General features: G+C 46.9%; 2 protein-coding genes across 2 annotated transcripts; one reads left to right on the top strand and one right to left on the bottom strand.

Moving 5' to 3' along the window:
- The first annotated feature begins 75 nt into the window (after positions 1-75).
- Positions 76-15,794, top strand: LOC308467785 (steroidogenic factor 1-like). Its single transcript, XM_080989489.1, has 3 exons — positions 76-108; positions 383-530; positions 15,487-15,794. The coding sequence occupies exons 2-3, from the start codon at positions 389-391 to the stop codon at positions 15,732-15,734; spliced, it is 390 nt and encodes a 129-aa protein (XP_080845615.1). The 5' UTR covers positions 76-108; positions 383-388; the 3' UTR covers positions 15,735-15,794.
- LOC308467789 (U6 snRNA-associated Sm-like protein LSm3) lies at positions 13,233-14,272 on the bottom strand. Its single transcript, XM_080989493.1, has 2 exons — positions 13,794-14,272; positions 13,233-13,583 (listed from the first exon to the last, which is right to left on the bottom strand). The coding sequence occupies exons 1-2, from the start codon at positions 14,025-14,027 to the stop codon at positions 13,503-13,505; spliced, it is 315 nt and encodes a 104-aa protein (XP_080845619.1). The 5' UTR covers positions 14,028-14,272; the 3' UTR covers positions 13,233-13,502.
- Positions 15,795-17,326: the final 1,532 nt, after the last annotated feature.

Below are 17,326 nucleotides of genomic sequence, written 5' to 3'. Positions count from 1 at the left end.
GGGAAGAGAATCTGCAAGTACTCCATTGCACATATTTAGACTTTGGGTTGCAGTTCTCTGAACACTTACTTGGGAGGAACCCCTATGGGATGCTAAGGGACATCACTTGTGAGTCAGCCTGCGTTGGATTCCTGGCTAGTTAGACTTTGGTCGTTATTGCTTATCCTTCTGTGTAAAGCCAGCACCCAGATATAACCATATTTATTGTAATTTAGGCAACAACTGAGTCCATTAACTGCTTTAAAGCCTTAACAGCTGATTGCTCAAAAGTCTTTCTGATGGAGGTTGTCCCCCACCGCCCAGCTCTTGAACCTCCTTGTTCCCCTGACAAGATGGTACTTCTTGGGGGTCCTGAGCCCTGCCCACCTCCCCTTTCTTCCAGGTGGACATGTCGACCGTTGCCATGCAGGCGGGATCCATCCTGAACAACTTGGTGCTGAGAGCGCAGGAACTGGTGCTTCACTTCCATTCTCTCCAGGTGGACAGGCAGGAGTTTGTCTGCTTGAAGTTCCTCATCCTCTTCAGCCTTGGTAAGTGCCAAGGGGTGTGGATGGGGCAGCGAGACACCTGGGAAGAGCAAACAGGGGCTGCCATGGAGAGCTTTGTGCTTCAGCCCCTCCCCCCGAGATCTCAACCACATGAGGTGTTTGGAGGAGACTTGCTTTGCTTATAGGTTCGTCTGCCTGGCGGGTGGGGCTGGAAGCAGAGCCCCCATTGTCTTTGCCTTCTCCCTACTGCCAGAAGGACGTGATAAGAGCCTGGCTGCTGGACCAGGTCCATCTATTCCAGCCTCTTGTTCTCATAGTGGCTAACCAGCTGCCCAGGCAAGCAGGACATAAGCAATGAGCCCCCCCCCCCTTGCGGCTTCCAGCAGCTGGTAATCTGGAACATTGCTGGACAGGCCTTTCCAAAACATGGATGTTGGTGGTCTCCTTGAGCATGTTGTTGAGAGCTGAGGGGGTGAGGGGCAGTTCCTGTTCATCTGTGTTTGTGTCCAGAGGAATTCAAGGACAGCCTCGGATGTGGTCAGCCACACTGGAGATTGCAGGAGATTCCAGCCCTGCCTATTGCCCAGAGGAACTGTGCACAACATCTGACCTTGACACAATATATGCAGGGAAATGTGGGAGTGCAGTCTGCAGAGGAGCCAGGTTTGGCTTGTCTGGTACCTGCTTCTGATCCCCGCCCCCAAAGACCCCTTCTTTCTGCTCAGAAGTTGATTTGCACCAGTTCAGGCAGCCTTGCCTCCTCCCCTCCTGCGCATGGCAGTGGAGCAGGGCCGTCTGTGTGGGTATGAGCGACACCTCGCCCCCCACAACCTCTCCTACAAATAGTTGCACCAGCAGTGGTTGAGGGTGGTATTGGCTGCATCTGCTAGGCCTGCAAGGTTGCACACCAGCCCTGGGGCGGCAGGGGTCAAGCAGTGACCTTTTCTGAACTGGGAAGCTGCTTTGTTAGTGCTGAAGTCTCAGGCTCTTGGTCTGTCCGGCCCAGCGTTGCCTACACTGACTGGCAGCAGCTGCTGCTCTTTGGGGTCTCAGGCTTGCGGTTTTATCCCAGCCTCTACCCATAGAATGCCATTTGGCAACTGAACCCAGCAACTGAAATGCAGAGCTTCTGCCTGTTCTGTGGAAGTGCTCAGCGCTGCAGTTCTCTGAGGAAAATGACACCAGCAGCAGTATCCTTCCTGACGTTTACCAAAACTGTTGTCCAGGCTCCTTTGAGAAAAAAGGTTCAGAAAAGTTTCCTCCTTTTGGCAAATGCTGTGTTTGCCCATTTCATGCCTAAAACCTGCCCAGGATTCTGTACCTGAATTGTGCAACCTGAATGCAAATCAAGCCTCTTTATTTTGCATAAATCGAGCCATGAGGCTGGATGAGGCCAGTGGCCCACCTAGTCCAGCCTCCTGTTCCCACATTGGCCAGCCAGGTGCCCCTGTGGAAAACCCACAAGCAGGGCTTGAGCACATGAACACTCTTCCGTCCTGCCAGAGCTATAGCTAGGTGATCTTGCGCCCCTGGCAGAACCGTCCAGATTGTGCCCCCTAGCCATGGACAAATTAGCTCTTCTTTCCACCTCTCCCCCCCCCCATTCAATTCACTCTCTATTCTTATGAGGCAATAATCAATATTTATATTTATGGACATATTTTTAGCCAACTTTGAGGCCCCCCCATCACCTGCACCCCTGGCGGGGGGCCACCTCACTACCCCCTAGCTATGGACCTGCCTCCCATCAGCCAGTTATGACCCAGCTGCAGAGTATCACAGCTGTGAAACGGTTTCATGGTACATTCTGTACGGCATCCCTCTAGGGACGCTTCCTGTAGTGGTCAAGAGACTAGGGTATGGAAGTCCGAACCGCTAGCTAAAGGTTGCAACTTGAGCAATAATGGTAATTAAGAACTGGTATAGACACACACAGCTCTTCTAGCTCCTTGATCTTGAACTCAAAGCATGAGCTCCATAAACAGACAAAAGAACGTTGCAGGTTTGGCTGCTTCAGATTTAACACACTCAAAAGATTCTAAATACCACCAATTCCCTGCCTTGTCCCTTAGCCACATGGTGCAAAGCAACGGGAACTGCAGCCGTCCCCATTCCCAAAGAGAGCAAGGTTTCAAGCTCGGGAACTGAGTGAAGGCAGCAAACAGGGTTCTCTCCATACAACTGGAATGCAGAGGCACCTCTGCTTCTGACAGTGGAAACGGAGCATAACCATTGTGACTAATCATCATCATCATCATCATCATCATTTATTATTTATACCCCGCCCATCTGGCTGGGCTTCCCCAGCCACTCTGGGCGGCTTCCAACAAAATATTAAAATACAGTAATGCATCAAACATTAAAAGCTTCCCTAAACAGTGCTGCCTTCAGATGTCTTCTAAAAGTCTGGTAGTTGTTGTTCTCTTTGACACCTGGTGGGAGGGCGTCCCACAGGGTGGGTGCCACTACCGAGAAGGCCCTCTGCCTGGTTCCCTGTAACTTGGCTTCTGACAGTGAGGGAACCGCCAGAAGGCCCTCGGCACTGGACCTCAGTGTCCGGGCAGAACGAAGGGGGTGGAGATGCTCCTTCAGATATACTGAACCGAGGCCGTTTAGGGCTTTCAAGGTCAGCACCAACACTTTGAATTGTGCTCGGAAACGTACTGGGAGCCAATCTAGGTCTTTCAGGACTGGTGTTATGTGGTCTTGGTGGCCGCTCCCAGTCTCCAGTCTGGCTGCTGCATTCTGGATTAGTTGTAGTTTCTGGGTCACTTTCAAAGGTAGCCCCACATAGAGCGCATTGCAGTAGTCCAAGCAGGAGATAACCTTTGTAGTAGCTTTTGTACTAGCCTTTGATAGCCCTCTCCTCCTCCACGAATCTGTCAAATCCTCTTCTAAAGCCATCTAAGTTGGTGGCCATCACTGCCTCCTAGGGGAGAGCGTTCCATAGTTTAATCATGCACTGTGTGAAGAAGGGCTTCCTTTCCTCCTGCCGGAAGAATTCTGGGTCAAATGATCTTCTTCAGAGCATATAAGACAAGCTCTGCACTTGGGTCAGGCCAAAGGGGGCCCATCGAGTCCAGAACCCTGGTCTCAAAGATGCCCCAATGGGCAGCCCATAGGCAGGACCTGAGTGCCAGTGCACTCTCTTCTCCTGTGGGTTTTCAGCAACTGGTGTTTCTCTTTGGCTTTGCGGCAAAGGACACACACACCCCCCCGCCTCCATGATGCCTTCCCTTCCCTTTTTGCGCATTGCGTTAAAACTTCCACCTGCCGGTGTGGAAGCTTTTCTCCTTCACCAAAGAAAATCAGGACCAAAAGGTTGCCCTCTGCCCATGCCCCGTGCCCAACTTCCCTCTCTGAGCGTGGTGCCGATTATGCTGCAAGCCATGTGCCCTCTGCAGGCTCGGCTGTACGGGAGCTGCCACCTCCTCGCTTATATATGCCGGCTGTATTTGCCCTGAAGAAAATAATGTCTTCTCTCTCTCTCTTTCTCCCTCCAGCTCACAAGCTGCACTTGGCATCTGTGTGTGTGTGTGTGTGCGCGCACACACACACACACACACACACACACACAGGAGTGCGAGAGGGGGAGGAAAGGGCGCCATTTGAGTCTAAATAGATTTTTCTCATGAGCAGGTAAAAGAGGTTTAATTAAAATTAGGGCTCCTCTGAACAGCAATATTTATGAGGGGCGGCACAGGTTAGCTTTGTTCTCCAGAAGGGCTTAATAGAAGCTTAATGGATCAACACCCCCCCTCCACATGTGCCGGCCTGACTTCCATTCTCCAGCCAGCCACTCGAGGGGATGCAAAGTGTTATGTACAGTGGACGCTCGGGTTGCGAACGTGATCCGTGCGGGAGGCGCGTCCGCAACCTGCAGCAGCACGTCTGCACACGCACGGATTGCGATTCATGCGCGACTGCCGAAAGCCGGAAGTAACCCATTCCGGTGCTTCCAGGTTTCGGTCGCCTGCAACCCAAAAAAACACAACCTGAAGTGTCTGTAACCCGAGATATGACTGTACAGTGGTACCTCTGGTTGCGAACGGGATCCGTTCCGGAGCCCCGTTCGCAACATGAGCAGAACGCAACCTGCGTCTGCCTGTCTGCACACGTGTAGGTCGCAATTCGCCGCTTCTGCGCATGCACGTGACGTCATTTTGAGCGTCTCTGCATGCATGAGCGGCGAAACCCGGAAGTAACTCGTTCCGGTACTTCTGGGTTTCGGCGGTCCGCAACCCCAAAAAACACAACCTGAAGCGTCTGTAACCCGAGGTATGACTGTATTAAGATCAGCTGCAGTTCTCACTCAGGGCCACCAGTATGCAAATGAAGGACTGAGAACTGTCCCTCACTGACTGGTTAGCTAGTTGGGAGTTGTTACTGTTACAAGTTACTTAGTATTATATAAAGCAGCCAGCTAGGCTGCAGTCAGTCTGACTCCAGGAGCAGTTCTAACTGCTGTAATAAAGAGCTGAGAATCTAACAGAGCTGTGTCCTTCATCCATCTTCCCCACTATTTAACATGGAGCAAGAGCGGCTTTTGTGCGCCTGCATTCCCTTAAGTGATTGCAATTTATCTGACGCCTCCAGCAGACAAAAGCGGCACTGAATGCAAAGAACTCTTAAGGGCAAAGAAATGGTCCCGGCAGCTCTGCCTGTGTGTGAGGCGGCTTTTGTCGCAGGACGGACGGAGTCTTTGCGGCCGCTCTCTCTCAGTGGAGTGTGTCAGTGTTATTTGGACAACATTCTTTATGCCTTACAGGAATGAAAAGATTATTCAAATATTCAATTAAATCATGAATAGGGTTTCTTCTCCAAACCAGGTGAGTTGATCAAGACGAACCCTCTATTTTTGTGCCACCTCAAAGTGTGTGTGTGGGGGGGGGATGGTAGGGTAGAGAAGGCTTTAGCAGCGTAACTTCTAGGGTGTGTGAGTATGAGGACTGCGTGTCCCCCCCTCTTTCTCCTGAAAATGAAAATCACAATACAGTGGTACCTCTGGTTGCAAATGGGATCAGTTCCGGAGCCCCGTTCACAACCTGAGCGGAATACAACCTGTGTCTGCGCGTGCGCAGGTCGCCACGTCTGCGTATGCGTGTGACGTCATTTTGCGTTCGCATGGGCAAGTGGCAAAACGCGGAAGTAACCCATTCCGTTGCTTCCTGGTCGCCGCGGTACGTATCCTGAAAGAACGTAACCTGAACCGAATGTAACAAGAGGTATGACTGTAATGTTATGCAGAGGAAGAGATTCCATAATTGCGTGCCTGATTATCCCAGCAGTGACTCAGAAATGAAAGGGGGCAGTCAGCACTTCAACTGCTAAGCACAAGGCCCAGGTCAGGGGAATGTCAAAAGAGCCCTGAGGCAGGATGGGACCAGTGGCCCTCCCCGCCCTGTGTTCTGTTCTCGCAGTGGCCAGTGAGATGCCCATTATGGGAAACCCACAAGCAGGGCCCAAGCGCCAGAGAGTGCCCTCTCCCCTCCTGCTCTTTCCAGCTGGTTCTCCACCTGTGGGTCCCCAGATGTCGTTGGACCACAACCTTTTGGGAAGGCCTTGTTGGCCTTTAGTTGGGCTGGATCCAGAACTTGGCACAGCTGAGAGAAGCATGTCCTGAGTGTTTTTATAGGGATGGGAGCCATGCAGTCCTCTAACTGCCATCAGCCGTGGCCAGCCTGGTCAGGGACTATGGGAGCGGTGTGTCCAGCAATGTTTGGAGGGCACCAGGCCTCCCAGAACTGCTTTACAGAGGACACAAGGGCAGGTCCCTGCCCCAAGGACCCTGCAGCCTAAAATTCTACCCAGGTAGGATGCAGCAGGAAGCAATATGTTGTTGTTGTTTTCAGTTACAGGTGGTTAGGCTCGGTTGTATCCCCTGGGAACTGTGTGCAAGCCTTAGGGTGAGGTGCCACTGAAGCCAGGCTGTCCACAGTTGTCTGCAAGACCCCTGGGGGAAGGAGATGTCTCTTGAGACATTGGCGGACACTTGAGGGCCTTTTGACAGCGAATCTGGGCCCTGAAGGAGGGCTGCCCCTCATGGTGCCCCCATTTCCAACATTGCTGCTGGATGCCTTGAGAGTCTACAAAATGAGAGCTTGCCACTGTCAGGAGTTCAGCCTACACTCGAGTAGGACCCTGGCAGAGACACATGCCTGACTGGCATGTTCTCCCCCTCCTGGTCTTTTGTTCGGGAGCTTCATAAGCTTTCTTCAGCCCGAACATCACAGCGACCGATGCCAGCCGACATCGGCACACTTAGGGATCCGCAGAGTCTTCGCAGCATTGCGTAACAGACCTCAGGAACTCAGCATTTTGGCTAATCTACACTGGTACCTCGGGTTAAGTACTTCATTTGTTCTGGAGGTCCGTTCTTAACCTGGAACTGTTCTTTTTTTTTTTTTTTTTAATAATATTTATTATAGTTTCACAAAGAAAGAATCACATTAATAAAAAAGAAAAATTTAAGAATAAAAAGAAAAATACACAATACAAAATACAAAAGGAAAAAAAGAAAAAACAAAGTAAAAAGAAAAAACAGTTAAAAAGAATTCCGTCTTTTCATAACTTCTTTTACATTTACTTGTTTCCCGGACCTCCTCATACCTCCCTCTTTTGTATTCCCATTCAGTTTGTTAATCCAGCAATTTCTTTCCCTCTTTTTTAATCCCAATCCTTAATCTTAATATATTATGACATTAAGTTTTAACCTATTAAAAACCAATTTTTCCATTCTTTTAACCTTTTTAATCCTAATCCTTAATCTTGATATATTTATAACTTTAAAGCCTGTACAGCTAGAAGCCACTTAACTTCAATCCAACATCACTCTAACATTCATTAATTTTGCAATATTTCTGTAAATAATCTTTAAATTTCTTCCAATCTTCTTCCACCGACTCTTCTCCCTCGTCACGGATTCTGCCAGTCATTTCCGCCAATTCCATGTAGTCCATCATTTTCATCTGCCATTCCTCTAGTGTGGGTAGCTCTTGTGTCTAACCTGGAACTGTTCTTAACCTGAAGCACCACTTTAGCTAATGGGGCCTCCTGCTGCCGCCGCGCTGCCAGAGCACGATTTCTGTTCTCATCCTGAAGCAAAGTTCTTAACCCGAGGTACTATTTCTGGGTTAGCGGAGTATGCAACCTGAAGCGTATGTAACCCGAGGTACCACTGTACTTTATTTACATACAGTATAAACACACACGGAGCACTGCAACATGGCTCCCTCCCTCTCTAGCATCAGACAGCAAAGAGAAAAAGAACAAAGGACAATAGTCCCACTTCATGGAACACAGTGACACAAACATCCTGCCGCCGTCACTTCCCACTCTGTGGAGTCAAAACATATACCGTCATGTGATAAACAATCCCATGACTGCAATCATAGATCAGGAATTCTAACAGCCACTTCTCCAGAGAAGGTTCTAGGAAGGGATCTCGAGGAAAAGCAGATTTGCAAAAAGGCTCCCGGGGGAGGGCAATAGCTCAGTGGAAGAGCTTCCGCTTTGCGTGCAGGAGGTCCTGGGTTCAATCCTCAGCAGCATCTCCAGGTAGGTAGGCCTGGGAGGGGGCTAAATATCTCCTGCCGTGGAGAGCCATGGCTGCCAGTACGTGTAGACAGTACTGATCCTTTTTTTAAGAATCCCCCCAATGCTTTATTAATTTTAAAAACATAACATTACAAAACAAATACAAAACAAGATGCATCAAGCCACAAAGGGCAATCCAGTAATTAATACTCCCTACACCATACGTACATACCGAAAAAGAAAAGATTAAGTTCATCCATTGCTAATTCTAACGTAACTTCCGGTCCCCCCACTGTGGTTCCTAAATTTCATTACGCTGCGCACTTAACTTTTCTCTCCTAAGTTCTTCTGTTATTTTAATTCTGTAATGATTTCTTAATTCATGCAGAAATCAATCCAAGCCTGCCAAAGAATTTATGTTATTACAATGTTTGTTTAAATATTCTCTGTAGATATTCCACTCTTTACTAAATACTTGATCTGTATGGTCTCAGAATCTTGCTAGTTCTGCATATTCTAGCATTTTATTTTGCCAGTCTAATTTTGAGGGAATAGAATCTCCTTTCCATACCTTAGCAGTTAGAATCCTAGCTGCTGTTACCGCATACATAAAGATTTTCCTTACCTGTTTAGGGATTTCATTGCTCATTATGTCTAGCAAGAAGGCTTCGGGACTCTTTGGGAAGGAACATTTAAACAACTTTTTTAAGTTCATTGTAGATTGTTTCCCAAAATTCCCTGATTTTTTTACCGTTCCACCACACGTGGATCATGGTGCCTTCCGCCTCCTTGCATCTCCAACAGATGTTTGATCTAGATTTATACATTTTGGCCAGTTTTACAGGTGTTAAGTACCATCTGTAGAGCATCTTCATGAAATTCTCTTTCAAATCATAGCACACTGTGAATTTTAGGTCCTCCTTCCACAACCTCTCCCATGATTCCATCTGGATGTTGTGCCCAAAATCTCTGGCCCATTGTACCATGACAGATTTTACTTCTTCCTCCCTGACCTCCCAGTCAAGGAGGCACCTGTACATGTTAGAGAGCGTTTGTGTGTGTGTGTTTATTAAACAGTAATAATAAAAATTTTTAAAAATTATTTGTACCCCACCCTCCCTGGCCAGAGTCGGGCTCAGGGCAGCTAACACCAGTAAAATTACAATAAAAACATAATGGGGGGGACCGACCAATTTAAAATGCAGGTTAAAATGCAATTTAAAATGCAGCCTCATTTTAAAAGTAGCCCATAGATCAAAATCGTAAGGGGAGGGAAACGTAAGGGTCAGACTGAGACCAAACCAAAGGCCAGGCAAAACAACTCTGTCTTGCAGACCCTACGGAAAGATGTCAAGTCCCGCAGGGCCCTAGTTTCTTGTGACAGACCGTTCCACCAAGTCGGGGCCAGTACTGAAAAGGCCCTGGCCCTAGTTGAGACCAATCTAACCACCTTGCGACTTGGGACCTCCAAAATATTGTCATTTGTGGACCTTAAGGTCCTCCATGGTGCATACCAGGAGAGGCGGTCCCGTAGGTACGTGGAAATCTTGAAATTTCTGTGGAAAAGCCTTTCTGTTTGTCCTTTTGGAATGTTTCATTTAACTGAAAATACTGCAACCAATCAGTCAAATGTGTCCGAATTGCTTCAAATTTCTTTAATTTTAGCTTATTTTCTTTTTCTTCCAATAAGTCTTTATAAGTTGCCCAATTACTTCTCTCATGCTGTTTTTTTTAAACTGAGAACGATTCTGCCAGGGACAGCCACCATGGCGTTTTTGGTTCTAGTAAGTCCTTATATTTGGCCCACACCATGTAAAGCGATTTCCTGATCACGTGGTTCAAAAATCCTTTGTGGACCTTCTCATATCCCAGATGGGCATGCCAGCCGTATCTGTTATTGAATCCTTCTAGATCCAGCAAGTCGGTGTTTTTTAACGTGAGCCATTCCCAAATCCAGGCGAGACAAACTGCATCGTGATACAATTTCAGTCCTGAAATAGACAGTACTGATCTAGGTGGGTGAGTGAAGCAGCTTCCTCCATCCCTATTTATTTTATTATTATTTTTTTATAATTTTTTATTAAAGTTTTAAACAACAAAAGAAAAAAAAAACATCACACACAAAAAACAGTACAAAACTCAACAATAAAAAACACAAAGCATAACAATTAAAAACAAACTCTCTTTTCCCTTTCCAAATTTAAAATACTTATTTTCTAGACTTCCTCATACCTCCCTCTTTTGTATTCCAATCTACATTATTTGTCCAGCAGTTTCTTTTCCACTTTTTTAATCCCAATCTTTAACTTAATAAAATGTTAAAATATATAACTTCAACTTTTTTAAACCTAATCCTTGATCTTAATGTCATATAACTTTAAAATTTTCCCTTTTAATATCAAATTTCCATGTCTTTAAACATCTTTAATCTTGATCTTTAATCTTAATCTATCATTAACTTTAACCTGTGCAGCTGGAAACCATTTACTTTCAGTCCAACATCCCTTTAACATTCCTTAATTTTGCAATGTTTCTGAAGGTAGTCTTTGAATTTCTTCCAGTCTTCCTCCATCGACTCTTCTCCCTGGTCACGGATTCTACCAGTCATTTCCGCCAATTCCATATAGTCCATAAGTTTCATCTGCCATTCCTCTAGCGTGGGAAGTTCTTGTGTCTTCCAATACTTTGCGATGAGTATACTTGCTGCTGTTGTTGCATACATAAAGAAAGTTCTATCCTTTTTTAACACCATTTGGCCCACTATGCCCAGGAGAAAGGCCTCTGGTTTCTTAGGGAAGGTATACTTAAATACCTTTTTTAATTCATTATATATCATTTCCCAGAAAGCCTTAATCTTTGGGCACGTCCACCAAAGGTGAAAAAATGTACCTTCAGTTTCTTTACATTTCCAACATTTGTTATCGGGCAAGTGATAGATTTTCGCAAGCTTGACTGGGGTTATGTACCACCTGTATATCATTTTCATAATATTCTCTCTTAAGGCATTACATGCCGTAAATTTCATACCTGTGGTCCATAACTGTTCCCAGTCAGCAAACATAATGTTATGTCCAACGTCCTGTGCCCATTTAATCACAGCCGATTTTACCGTTTCGTCTTGAGTATTCCATTTCAGCAGCAAGTTATACATTCTTGACAAATTCTTAGTCTTGGGTTCTAACAATTCTGTTTCTAATTTGGATCTTTCCACCTGGAAGCCAATTTTCCTGTCCAATTTAAATACCTCCATTATCTGATAATAATGAAGCCAGTCTCGCACTTTGTTTTTTAGTTTTTCAAAACTCTGCAATTTCAGTCTATCTCCGTCTTGTTCCAAAATTTCCCAATATTTCAGCCATTTGACCTCCATATTGACCTTTTTCAAGGCCTTCGCTTCCATTGGTGACAGCCACCTTGGGGTTTTATTTTCTAGCAAATCCTTATATCTTATCCAAACATTAAACAGCGCTTTCCTGACAATGTGATTTTTAAATGCTTTATGTGCTTTGACCTTATCATACCATAAATATGCATGCCATCCAAATACATTATTAAAACCTTCTAGGTCCAAAATGTCAGTGTTTTCAAGAAGTAGCCATTCTTTCAACCAGCAAAAAGCTGCTGATTCATAGTACAGTTTGAGGTCTGGCAGGGCAAATCCACCTCTTTCCTTTGCATCCGTTAGTATTTTAAATTTTATTCTGGGTTTCTTGCCCTGCCAGACAAATTTAGAAATATCTTTCTGCCACCTCTTGAAACAATCCATTTTGTCCACAATCTGCAAAGTTTGAAACAAAAACAACATTCTAGGCAATACATTCATTTTTATCGCTGCAATACGGCCTAGCAGTGAAAGCTTCAAATTTGACCAAATTTCTAAATCTTTTTTCACTTCTGACCAACATTTTTCATAGTTATCTTTAAATAAATTCCCATTTTTTGCTGTCATGTTAATCCCCAGGTATTTAACTTTCTTAACCACTGTTAAACCTGTCTCATTCTGAAACCTCTCTCTTTCAAACGGTGTTAAATTTTTCTCTAGAACCTTGGTTTTTGACTTGTTCAATTTAAATCCTGCCACTTGACCAAATTCTTGAATCAGTTCTTCCTCCATCCCTATTTAAACCAGCCCTTTCTTCAGAACCCTGAGGACTGAAATCTCACTGTTGTTTTTAAGGGAAATGCTGTAGTTTTGCAGGAGAGCACCTGCTTCACCTGCAGGAGGTCCCAGGTTCAATCCCAGGTTCAGTGAGTGGCATCTCCATGCAGTGCTTGGAAAGTGCTTTGCCTGAGGCTCTGGAGTGCTGCTGTCCTTCAGTGCCAGCAAACTCCAGCTTCATTGGAGTTCTCTTGTTTTGAGAGAGGGAGAAAAACGTTCTCTTTCCTTTGTGCCTTCCATCATTTTATACACTTCTGCCACGCTGCCTCCTACTCACCTTTTCTCCAAATCAAAAAGTCCCCAGTGCTGCAGCCTCCATCCGTTGCTCCATCCTCCCCTTGGTCATTCTGACGGCCCTTTTCTGAACCTTTTCTAATGTGTGGGAATGCTCAGGGATGCAGGAGAGGATATATTGTCTGATAATAGCCTTTCCAACGTGTGTTAACAAGTTCACAATTTAGCAGAGTAATATTCTCCCTTTTAAACTTGCAGCGGATGCATTTGCTCAGGCTCGCTAAAACCTCTATAATAACTGTTCTGGTATTTTCCCCTTATTCCCTCATAAAAGATAAGACACGACACAGTCTTCTATAAAAGTATAAAGAGAGTTTACTCACATATCATTCTGTTCACAATAGGATTCCAGAAGGCATACTTAGCTTAGAAAAGTAACATATACCTGGAAACTATCTCATAAGAAGACAGTCCCTTTGTCATCTCTTGGCTGGAAGCCAAGAGGGCATCTTTGGCTAAGCAGATGTTGCTTCTTCGATGCATGTAGTCAAAAGGAGAGAGATGGCTGCCCTGCCCTGTGCTTTTGTCATTACCTGCTCACCCACCTCTAGTCACATGCAAAGGAAGTCTGTCCCAGCCCAGAAGGAAACAGGAAGTTTACCTGCTGGCTGAACAAACATTCCTCCCCATGTGTAAACATGTTCACTCTAGGAATGTTGTACTTGACTGCTTTTGTGTTTCACATCCCACACAATGCCCTCCCCCCCTTAATGGGAAAAGTGCTTATAAACACATACATACAAAAAAACCCCAAACAGATTTATTTCTTTAAAAAGATCAGCGGCCACAAGAGCAACTAAAATGGTTATATCCACTGATCTGACACATAAAGACACCTGCACTTAAGTTATTTCGGGGGGAGACCCTTATATCAACTTATATGCCAAATGATCTTACGCCTTCACAACAAATCAGGTTTGGATGGTCTTTCAGAATTAAGGGCAGAATCTTAATGTTTAAGGGTATCAGAAGACAGTGTCCAGAGGTCCAACATTTTTGAAACAATGACCATTTTCTTCATGGTTTCAGCCAACCCACAGTGGAGGAGCTACAAGTACAACTCCATCTTCTCGGACAAACAGCATCAGAATACAGTGGTACCTCGGGTTACATACGCTTTAGGTTACAGACTCCGCTAACCCAGAAATAGTACCTCGGGTTAAGAACTTTGCTTCAGGATGAGAACAGAAATCGTGCTCTGTCTGCGCGGCGACAGCAGGAGGCCCCATTAGCTAAAGTGGTGCTTCAGGTTAAGAACAGTTTCAGGTTAAGAGCGGACCTCCGGAACGAATTAAGTACTTAACCCGAGGTACCACTGTATTCCTTTTGGTAGATTTATAAATCTCTTCATCCATTTCTATTGTTGTCACAGTCTCCTCAACATCACCCAAAATCTTATTTAAGTGCTGGTAACAAGCAAATAATCTGCCTCGAAGTTTTCGGTCATTTCTCATTTTTACATCAATTCGTTCATTAAGACTAAGCTTGATGAGATCCAAGGGCTCTTCTACAGTATTTGTGGTTTGTTGCTGCTCCACCTCGTCCGCCATTTTTTCAAAGCCCCTCCAATGCTCTTTTGGAGGTGAGGCCAGAATTCTGTGGTTCTAGGCTGAGTGTTGGAAGTGAGAGGGAGGGAGGAGAGATTTTGGCGACACCCCCAGAGGGCCCGCTGTGTCTTCCCAGTTAGCCTTGAAAAGGCCCTGTCTCATCTCCCCCTTGTGAGCGTGGCAAGAATAGGAGGAACAGGTGGCCGCCCACCATTGAGCTAAAGCCCCCTCCCACTGCTGTTGCTTGGCCCCTGCCCTCCCCCAGGGCCCCCCCTCCACGCCCCACAGATGAAGTCAGGCCCAAGGAAGGAAGTTTGCATTGGCAGCTTTTGCCGAGTTTTCAAGAGCAGTGTGCATAGAGCAGGCACATTTTCAGGCAGGTGGGCGACAGCTTAAGAGGGATGTGCTTATCACTGCACCTTCACACCCGTCTCTCTCATCTTCCTACCCCTTGTTCTTTGGCTCAGCTGCTTGAGGCACCTTGGATCATGGTTTCCATGTCAGCTGAGCCCTATTTTCACCTGGGAAGGCCAAACAGATTAAGCCCCAATCCCTCCAGCTGGTGTTTAGAGAGGAACACAACAGAGTGGCTTTGAAGTGAAGGTTTGTTTAGGGAACATCAGAAAGTAAGAAGAAGATCGCTTGTCAGATATGGTTTTTTTATCTTGCATAGCCTTTACCAGCCTGATGCTCATCTGCAAAGCATAAGGCTGGCAAGGTCAGACCCTGTTCATCCAGGCAGATGGCCAGATGAAGCTTATGAAGGTAGGAAGAGCCATTAGCTGGATCAAGCCAATGTGCTATCTAGTCCTGTTCTCACAGTGGCTGACTAGATGCTTGTGGGAAACCAGCAAGCAGGATCCTTGCACAAGAGCAGATCTCCCCTCCTGTGGTTTCCTGCATCTGGTATTCAGAAGCGTCGCTGCCTCTGACCATGGAGGCAGAGCGCAGTAATTGTGGCTCGTCTCCTCCTCCTCCATGGATTTGTCCAAACCTCCATCAAGGCTCTCCAAATTGGTGGCCATCATTGCCTGCTGTGGGAGGGAGTTCCATAGTTTAATGTTGCGCTGCTTGAAGAACTACTTCCTTTTCTCTGTCCTGAATCTTCCAACATTCAGCCTCATTCGATGCCCACGAGTTCTGGTGTCATCATGCGAGAGGGAGGGGGAAAACTCTGCTTTGTCCACACCACATGCAATTGTTTATGCTTCCGTCAGGTCGCCTCTGGTCCCCTTTTCTCTACACTAAAAAGCCCCGACCGCTGCAGGCTCTCCTCACAGGGGAGCCTCTCCATCAACCTCAGCCGTTTTGCAGGTATCAGCCGATGGCTTGTGCGAGCTTTGCAAGCGACACCTTCCATGTTTGCGGCCTGTGTGCCCAGGAGGAAGTCCCTCCATTCAAGAGAGGTTACCCCATTCAATGCATCCCCCCCTTATTTCCCCTCCCCCTCCCCCCGCTGCAGATGTGAAATTCGTGGAGAATTCAAGTGTGGTGAAGGAAGCCCAGGAAAAGGCCAACGCAGCCCTGATGGAGTACACCCTCTGCAACTACCCACACGCCACAGACAAGTTCCGCCAGCTTCTGATACAGCTGGCTGACGTCCGGTCCCTGAGCATGCAAGCGGAGGAGTACCTGTACCACAAGCACCTGAGCGGGGACGTGCCCTGCAACAGCCTCCTGATTCAAATGCTCCACGCCAAGCGGACTTGAGAGCGCAAAGCAAGGCTCTCTGTCCCCCCTTCGTCTGGGGAAGAGACTCACGGCAGCAGAGGTGCAAGGGTGGTGGCAGATAGGTCAGGCCCCAGGATTGGGGGGGGGGTGTAGGGTGACAGGGAAGGGTGAATGTCTTGTCATCCCCTCCCCACAGGCGACCTCTCCCAGTTCTGACTTTCATACATGCCATTGAGAAGCTCCAGGTCGCCTGGTTTCCCCACCAGGCAGCTGCGGGTGCAAACCCCAACCCTTGCCTGCATTTTGGTGTGATTCCTCCTGAGTTCCAGGCTCTCGCTCTCTAAAAGCCATGGGGCTAAGCTGTGTGGGGACTGCCCTTGGAGGCTGTTTAGGGGATGCTTTGGGTGGAGGTTGGCTTTCCTAACTGGGCGGGAGAGGAGTCTTCTCCCAGGGTGTGTGAGAGAGGAGGCATCTGCCCGAGCTCCCCACCTGCTCTCCAGGCATGGTCCTCTAGCTAGATGGCTGGGAAAAGATGGAGAGAAAAAGGCCCAGTACAGCTACCCATTGGAAGGCCCCCGCACCCCGTCTGTCCCTCTGCAGGTAGTGGCCAGGTTGGCCACAAGGATGATTTCTGTGGCCCATGGGCCACCATGAGAGCGAGTTTGTTGTGCCTCAGATACACTGAAACCACTCTCCCCCTTGGGGCTTCATTTTGGGAGACCTTTCTCCAAGGCCTTGCAGCTATGAGTTGAGCAAGTCCGGTGCTCCTTTTATAGTTTGCGTTGGTTATCTGTTAGTTGCATTCTCATATATATTTCCCTGTGGGTTTTGATTACACTTTGCAGCATTTTCTGCTCCACATATAATGTTTGGACTACTTTTGTGTGTCTCTTCTGGTTTGAAAGAGTTGGAGAAGACAGTTTGGAAGTGCCAGGCTCTGCCTGTATGTGTTTTTTTCCTTCTGAAATAAAAAGTGCTCTTAAGTGTCTCCCTTCTCAACATTTTACTCAGAAGGTCCTTCTGAGCATTGGTTAGTGGTGAACTATCTTACCAAATAAGACATTCCAATAAAGTTTTCAATTCAGTTATAGCTCTGTCTGTGCGTGTTTTCTTTTCCTCCCCTCTTCAAAAAAGTCTGCATCTTTGGTTGGGTGCCATTCAGGGCGGTAGGCAGAAAGGCACTCTGCACCTGATCAGAGACTCTGCTCAATTTATCACTACATTACAGGTTCAGGGCTGAGTCCTGCCATGAGAGCATGATATGGGTGGTCAACACCTTGGGTGCAAGAAGTTTCCAGCAGCAGGGCCACATCCCTGTCTCTGCACATTTCTCTCCCTCTCTGAAGGACATCTTTTTGCAGCAGATGGTAGGCAGGCTATTTACAGACCTCTCATGGCTGAAGCTGTTTGAATAGTGTCCTCCCAAGTGAGCCTGGGAATAGCAGCAGTTTGGGGGAGTTTGCAATTCTTATGCATGGACAGTTGGCCGGCTCTGTACGGAAAGGCAGGGGCACACACGCACGGACACGCATGCACACACACACCACCCTCCCCATAATCCTCAGCTAAAGACTCATTAGTCTCCTGCACTAATTGGCTTCAGTGGGCAAATGCTGGCCTTCTGCAATGGC

This window comes from Podarcis pityusensis (genome assembly GCF_964106645.2).
Source record: "Podarcis pityusensis genome assembly, chromosome: W".
Lineage (NCBI taxonomy): Eukaryota > Metazoa > Chordata > Lepidosauria > Squamata > Lacertidae > Podarcis > Podarcis pityusensis.
Note: the sequence above shows the minus strand (reverse complement) of the source record. Positions and strands in the feature narration are given on the sequence as shown.

Coding starts and splice junctions, on each gene's coding strand:
- LOC308467789 (XM_080989493.1), bottom strand. CDS start 14,027: ATGGCGGACGAGGTGGAGCAGCAACAAACCACAAATACTGTAGAAGAG. Junction 13,584..13,793: donor AATCTACCAAAAGGAATACA/GTGGTACCTCGG, acceptor AGCGTATGTAAC/CCGAGGTACCACTGTATTCT.
- LOC308467785 (XM_080989489.1), top strand. CDS start 389: ATGTCGACCGTTGCCATGCAGGCGGGATCCATCCTGAACAACTTGGTG. Junction 531..15,486: donor CCTCATCCTCTTCAGCCTTG/GTAAGTGCCAAG, acceptor CCCCCGCTGCAG/ATGTGAAATTCGTGGAGAAT.